Below are 8,296 nucleotides of genomic sequence, written 5' to 3' on the forward strand. Positions count from 1 at the left end.
ATGGTAAAACATGGCATAGGCTTCTTATCTCGAGAGCTGGTGGCTAATGCAACGAAATAATGAATCAGGAGATTATCTACGCTCGTAGGGCGTGCCATGTGTGAGGGCTATGAGTTTTCAGTATTATCTTCGTCTGAGATACTCCCCCCCTCGCGACTGACACACACCTGAGTGCTAACTCGATCGCTCGATAATTCGAGTATCATTGTCGTAGCTAATCGCGACAAGAGTATCGTAATGTATTAAAGATGATGCACGCTCGTTGACGTGACTAACGTGAGGAAAATGGAAGCGCATAATGTTCGTGACGCTATTAACAACGAAAATGGAGTAGCACATCGTTGGTTGTAAAGTCAAAATTAATTAGTAGCACGTAATATGTCTATTTATATCGTTGTAAGAAATAAAAATATATGCAAACTATCTTCTTGAATGTCAAATAAGCTCGTTTTCTATTAAAAAATTATTGAAATATATTATTTGAATTATATATATATACATATTAAACATCAATCATAATTTTCTTGTTATGCAATTTAATTTACATCAACAATTAATGTTGAATTCTTTAGATATGTATTAAAAGTTCAATATTTATATGCGAATAAATATAACGTTTTAATGCAGGCATTAGCTTTTAAAAATATTATTAAATATTCTTGTATTTAGTTAAAATAATTTATGTAAAATTAATTTAAAAAATAATTAATTAATACAAAGATAAAATTATAAAATGTTGATGTTATATATAGATATTTTCAGAAATGCATTTGTAATATATTTGTTATACATAGAATATATTAATAAATGACATATGTATATATATTAAATTACATGTTACAAAACTCATATTGACTTTTATAATATATAAAACTAATTGAATAGAGATTATCTCCATGTTTAAAAATTGAAATATAAATTCATAAACATTAATTTTATATCATTCAAAGATGCATAACGTAATATATTTACGAAAAATCTTTCCTCAATGGTAAAAGTCGACCAAAACTGGCAATTATTTATTATAAATAATTAATTAAAATACAACGTTTCGGCTGTCATTGCAGCCCTTTTCAAGTAAATCTATAAAAAGTTACATAAAAATAATTATAATTTTAATACATTTTATCGCAACAAATAATTATAAATTCATATACAAAAATATGTTACATACCAAACGTAAATGCATAATAAATTAATACAATAAATCAAATTCACTGCATACCACCGACAATATTCACCATTGTTTTAATAAACAATGTAGAATTGACAGAAGTAAGCAAGAAATAAATAGATGTTAACAGTTAGCAAGAATCTTAGTCACTACGCGTTAAGAAAATCGAGACAAAACTAATGTGTCTTTCGCAATCTAAACCCTCATAACAAAGTCAAATAAATAAATAAATAGGTAAAAATAAAAATAATTTAAATAACGTCAAAAACACAATCATAAATCCCACTAAAATTCTCCGTATCTTTCTGTAAATTAATGCCTTTACGTTGTTTTTTTATATAAAACATTTCTGCAATTTCTCTTTTTCTTGTTTGTTTTTCTTGATGCAAGATCACCGGAGAATCCTAACAAAACTCATGATCATTGCAAGTCCGATGCAAACTAACGACTGAATGCAATGTAGAGTCTTTTTTGATATTATTTCTATGTTCTTTAATGCGCGTTTCTAAATGTCTCTTTGTCTGTCCAATATACGTAGAATCACAATTCGCACATTCAATTTTATACACGACATCGGTCTTTTTTAAGTTGTCTATCCTATTTTTTCCTCTTTTTATCAGTGTGTCTAAGTTTTTTGGAACGGTATATACTACATCAATTCCATTTTTATTAATGCAACGCGTAATATTCTCGCTCAAATCTCTAATGTAAGGCAACACCATACAATTTCGCGCATCAAATTTATTTCGGTTCAATGAGCTAAGATTACCGCCAAATTTAATTGCCCTACGTCTTTTCTTAATATTTTTGTTTATAACCGTTAAAGGGTAACAATTATTACAAAGAATTCTTCTGACTATATTAATATTTTCTTCGTGAAACATAGGGTCAACGAGTAAAATAGCCCTATCCACTAGGCTTGTGATCACACTGAGTTTATATCTCATTGGGTGATTCGATAGAAAATGTATATATCGACCTGAAAACGTAGGTTTACGGAACCAATTAGTCGTTAATCTGCCACCAATACGTATAACATTCGTGTCCAAAAAACTCAGAGAACAATTGTTCTCTAGTTCAGATGTAAATTTAAGTCGAGTGTGAAAACCATTGAAAATCCTAAGCATATCCTTCATTTTTCCTTTCGGAATAATTGAAAAAATATCATCGACGTACCTAAAATAACAAGAGGGTTCAAAATCCAATTGATGCAAACAATATGATTCCAAATCGTCTATAACCATGTCGGACAAAATTGGAGACAAAGGAGATTCTCCTATAGGGATCTCCTATAGGAGAACCGAAAACCTGTTTGTAAAATTTACCGTCAAAAACGAAACTAGTTGAACGCATAACAGTGTCGATGGCGTGTACAAACTGCGCAAGGTTAAACGAAGTAAATTGTGAGATGTCATCCCATCGGTTTTCTATTGCTATCTTAATTAATTTCCACGGAGTGTTGGTAAAAAGTGAAGTCACGTCCAACGAAATCATAACCTGACTATCGTCAATGTTTTTATCTTTAATAATTTCCACAAAGGACCAACTATCCTTGATATGAGATCGAGGTTTCTTGACTGCATTTTGCAGTATCTCACTCAAAAAGGTTGCAATGTTATAAACAGGACTTCCTACCGTTGAAATTATGATACGGAGAGGGTAACCTGCTTTATGGATCTTTGGTAAACCATAGCTCCGAGGCAAATTACCATTCGTACACCTCAAATGTTTGTATGTGGTCCATCTATGAGTTTATTGTCTAACCAAGATTTTAACAAAGAAGTAATTCTTGCGTTCAATGCATTTAGTGGAGTCTTATTAAGTAATCTATAAGTGGAAACGTCTTTCAATAAATTATTCATTTTCTCCACATAGTCTGTCCGACTCATCAACACCGTAACCTGGTCCTTATCTGCTTTTGTTACAAAAATATTTTTGTTTAATTTCAAAAATTTTGACGTTGTATTTTAATTAATTATTTATAATAAATGATTGCTAGTTTTGGTCGACTTTTACCATTAAGGAAAGATTTTTATTAATTATTACTGGCGAACCTTAAGAATTATTATATGATTTATGAAAAAGTATTTGTATGAATTTCATATTTCTTTCATAATTTCACAATATTCTACATTATATAACAGTTTAATTATTCGCATATATTTTTAATTCTTACACTCTGTTTTACGATTCTAATCTATATTTCGATCTAAACCGACTTTTCCTTTTTTTCAGCTGAGATTGTTTTGTCTATACGCACTTTTCCTCGCGATTTAAATTCTCGCAAGATGATGCATCGCTATACTAATTTCCAATTTCCCTCGAAATGATCGCGCGCAAATCGACTCACCGGAGTTGTGTACGGTTGACAGGCTAGCCTGATGCCGTCGTGCCTCAGCTTCTCCTGCAGCAGCATCCTGAGCTGCATCCTGGGGATTCTCACCAGTTCGGCCTTGCCTTCCTCGTACTCGTCCGCGAACTTGGTCAACTCCTGTCCGCCGCTGGAGGAGCTCGCCGTGGGCGACGCGCGTTGCGCGTCCTTGTCGCTGGGTGGCCTCTCGGACGACGTCCTCGAGGACTTGGAGCTGATGTTGTCGCAGTTGCTGTCGATCGTCTCCTCCAGCGTAAAGTACACACTCGCGGCCCCCTCCTCGCGGAGGGTCTTCACCGACTGCAGCAACCGGGCGCGGTGCTTCTGATTGAAGACGCCGATCGCGTCGAGGTCCGGATCGCCGATCTGCTTGCAGATCTCAAGGTCGTCGTAGCCATTGTCGATGAACGACTCCGAGTATTGGCCGAGGTGGAGCGAGCGCAGCCACTCGACCACGATGTTACTCGCCATCGTCATCTTTGTCTCGCGTGCGTTCCTTTAAATCCGCGCGTTTCTGGCTCCTCTTCTATTCCTTTCCGCCGCGGTAGGGCCTCTCTTCCTCCCTCGCGCGACGATCCTGCGTGAGCGTCTCCTTTATCCGCTGTACTTTTTGGCGGCTACCATCACCTCGCGAGGTCGTCTTCCAGACGACACAAGGTCGTCCATCGAGGATCGTCGAAGCTCGATTCGGTCGAATCAGCGTGTAGAAATCGTATCCGTTCTCACGTTTCAACGTGACATTCTCTTCTCTCTTGCACAATCGGCCACGGTACTAACGAGGGTCGTCTCTCGTCTCTCGGCGACCGACGACTTTGGAACAGCTGGGAGAGAGGAGGAGTCACGTTTGCTGCTTGACATCTACCGCTCTTCGAACCATTATTCGAGACCTTCGAATATTGCTACTTTCTCGCTTTCTCTCTCTCCTTATTGCCGAGTTTTTGTACCACTCCCGTCCGCACTTCCCGGAGAAAAACGCGAAGACGATGCACCGAAGCTCAAAACGTCGAGATTCGGAGCGAATTTCGACGGATTTAATTTCGGCTCTTTATTTAATGCACGCACGTATCTATATATTTTTTTTCTTCGTGCTTTTCACTCGATAATACAATTTTTGCCGCGTAAATCGGGAATTTCGGCACTTGATTCAAATAATTTCACTTCACCGTGACGAATCATGTGTCACCGAAATCGCGAAATTAATGATCGAAAATACGCTATTATAATTTTCACACCGCGAGAGTCGTTTTTCGCGCACTAGGTGATCAACTGAAACATACCGGCAGTCTCGTCCAGCATTCCAAGAAGCTCGAGAGATCCAGACAAGGACAAATCTAGTCCGGTAGTTGGGGAAAATCCGGTTGTCGTATCCGCAGTTTTTCAACGGAAGACGATTATAGATCACGTGAGATCTTCGTGACGACGGACGAGCCGAAGGGCTCTGTTTCCGTTGAAAGCAGGAAACTTTGTAACGTCGAAATGAAATGACCCGCGCACCGGTTGCTCGCTTTCTACACCTAGAGCGAGTTTGAAAAATTCACACTGTCTCACTCGCAGTTGCATTCACTCGGTACACATTTTCGACGAGTCTCCGCGCTCGAGTTACTCGTCCTTGATTAACGTATACACACTAAACAAAACGACACGGTACACGCGACGAAGAGCAGAATCCAGCGCGATTTATTCACCGATGATCTTCGAAATCGACACTTTTTTCGCGGGTCGCCGAAGATTTGATCTCTGCTCGTTCAAAATGAAAAAAAAAAAAGTAGCCGACGTTCTCCAGAGAATCCGCGTGCAGTCACTCGCGACGACGGTCACGGTCGGCTATTCCACGCGTTGAAGTTTCCCCCTTTTATATACGGACTTGCGAACGGAACCGGCACACGAATTCGGGAACGAGACGCATACCCGGCCGGCGCGGCGCGGCAATTTCGTGGGGTCTCGACAAGGCGACAACGAACGACAAGCAAGGTTCGTTGGCAGCCCTGAGCGCGCGCGGCTTCTCCGATCGGCCGGCGTGAGAAAATCGGCGGGAAGAGGACGACGACGGTGACAACGACAGGGAGAACGTGGCCGGAGACGATCTTCGCAACGAGCGCGCGTCGCTCATAGTCAGAACGAGGAAGACGTCATCGTCGATGCTCGATGAGACACGCGAAACCGGGCACTACCGCACGACACTAACGCGACGCGACACTCCGCTCGACTGACACGAGACGCACACCAGAGGGAGCCCCGCTCGACTGCGCTCTTCACGAGCCGTCCCCACCGCCGCGAGTCTCAAGCTCCCCCACCGCAAAACGACTCAATCCCCCTCCACTCGCTCCAGTCGTTCGTGCGACGTGCCGACGAGAGTATCGCCGACGCGCCGCTACGTCAGGATGCAACAGCCGTCGGTCCTGTCCTGTGGGAAGCTTCTTCGCTCATCACAAATCTTCTCCGGCGTAATTTGACACTTGGCTGGAGAGAATTTTCAGGTTTTCCTTAAATCCTAATTGTAAAAAGGAGAGGGAGGGAGAACGAAATATGTATATTCAAGTTTCTATCTCACTCTTCTGGATTCGATGTTCAATTATATTTAATAATAATGTTGGGTAGCGGGTGGTCGTGCACGCTGCGTCGCCGAAACTCGCCTGAGGCGAAGAGTAGGCGTAACGCGGGTTCGAATCTACCCAGAGTCCAGCAGAAAAAGATATAGACATCTCTAGGGTCCACATTCATGGAACCAGATGAGCTGTATAATCAAAAGGATAAAACAAACCTGTGCAATCTGGCGAAAAACGCCGGATTGAGTTTTACAGGGATAATCCTCAAGCACAGCGGAGTGTCGCAAAGGAACTTTTAGATCTAGGTGATCTTTAGGGACTTATATACATATAGTCCCACCTGCTCTTCTTACTACTACTACTACTAATAATAATGTTACAATCTTTATTGGAAATATATTTAGGAATAATATATGTATAGGTAATTGTATATATTATATGTATTGTATTTAGAAATAACAGAGATATATATTTCTTAATTAGTTTAATAATAATATTACAATCTTTATTCGAAATATATTTGGGGATAACATAATTGTATGTATTGTATATAATATTTAGGAATAACAGAGAAATTTCTTAATATATAATAGTTCAATAATAATATTACAATCTTTATTCGAAATATATTTGGGGATAACATAATTGTATGTAATGTATATAATATTTAGGAATAACAGGGAAATTTCTTATAGTTTAATAATAATATTATAATCTTTATTGGAAATATTTTGAGATAATATATAATTGTATATATATATTAGGTCCTTGAATAAGTTCTCGCTGTTTCTTAAAAGATGGCACTCGTAGCGGCACTCTGTGCATGGAATTTCGTACGGAAACGCATCAGCTAAGTAGTACTATATGTAACCTCAAATTCTAGTAGATACAGTTTACCACAGTGTCAACCACGTGTTTAATTACCTATTGCAAAAATGTCTACTTTTGTGCCAAATAAAGTGTTTTTGCGGGGAATTTTATTGCACTGCTTTATTCAAAAGAAATCTGCAGCTGAAGCACACAGAATTCTTGTTGAAACATATGGTGACAATGCTCTGTCGAATACGACATGCAGAGACTGGTTTAGGCGCTTTAAAAATAATGACTTTGACCTTGAAGATAAAGAACGTTCTGGAGCACCGACAAAGTTTGAAGACGAAGAATTGGAGGCATTGCTGTGTGGTCTCTAATGATGGACAATACTTTGAGTAAAGTTATTGTAAGCCTTATATTTTAAATAAATGTTTTTTTTTAACAAAAAAAACAGCGAGAACTTATTCAAGGACCTAATAATATATTTAGGAATAACAGGAGAAGATTCCTTTATTGGGAACATATTTGAAAAAAATAATTATTTAGGAATAATAATAGAGAATATTTCATTTTTAAATATTTTTGACATTTTAAAAGGTTTTTATAGTAAGTTTTTTTACATGTACAGTATTACAACTTTTAACATATTAAAATACGTTAATAACTAAATTTTCTTTTATACGAGAATTTGTTAAAAATATTGAATTTTATTATAGATTTCAATTTCGACTTTCGTCAAGTATAAGAATCATATTAGGGATCATATTTTAACATAGATTGCAGCAAAATTCTTATCTCAATCAGTTTCCGTATTAAACCGGTAACGTTTCACGTGAATTTACAATGAAGGAAAGAAGTGGAATATTGGTTTCCCCATAACGTTCGTGTTGCGTGATCGTACAGAAGGCACTACGGTTGTTGAAGGAGAGTTAGTATCGATGATTATCTGAGAGAATCGTAATCAGTGCCTTTGTCAGAATTGTGGCATTTATAAATGTGCGCCTAACGGCAATAGTACGACGCTTGTGACCCATGAGGCAAATAATCTGCAACTTGCTGCCACTCAAATGGCCAGCACGCCAGCTCTATATGCTATTATATTACGCTCGAACGAAACTGAACTGCATTGGGTAAATGCGATAGAAGTGATGATAGTTCGAGGGTCACTTGGATAGCCACTTCTTTCCCTTCTTTCAGGCAAGAATCGAGTATCCACGCAGGGCAGAACTTCCCTTAAAATCAATGATGTAAGGCGATCGTGGATGCACATCAGATAATACAAAAGATACTAATTTTTCATTATATAGAGAGAAGAAGAATAAGAATCAATTAAATAATTCTTTAAAAATAAAAAAATAATTGAAAATATTCATATATTTCTAAATCAAAATT

At 38.1% G+C, this 8,296-nt stretch overlaps 1 protein-coding gene across 4 annotated transcripts in view; it reads right to left on the reverse strand.

Moving 5' to 3' along the window:
• LOC114941718 (SAM and SH3 domain-containing protein 1) overlaps positions 1-5,777 on the reverse strand; it is a 310,795-nt gene extending 305,018 nt beyond the window's left edge. For all 4 annotated transcript variants that reach the window (XM_085487906.1, XM_085487908.1, XM_085487907.1 and 1 more), the window contains exon 1: positions 3,525-5,777. In XM_085487906.1, the coding sequence (XP_085344032.1) occupies positions 3,525-4,022 (498 nt within the window). In that variant the 5' untranslated portion in view covers positions 4,023-5,777. The remainder of the gene's footprint in view (positions 1-3,524) is intronic.
• Positions 5,778-8,296: the final 2,519 nt, after the last annotated feature.

This window comes from Nylanderia fulva, unplaced genomic scaffold (assembly GCF_048542155.1).
Source record: "Nylanderia fulva isolate GAGA-0341 unplaced genomic scaffold, ASM4854215v1 Scaffold6, whole genome shotgun sequence".
In the NCBI taxonomy this organism is placed as follows: Eukaryota; Metazoa; Arthropoda; class Insecta; order Hymenoptera; family Formicidae; genus Nylanderia; species Nylanderia fulva.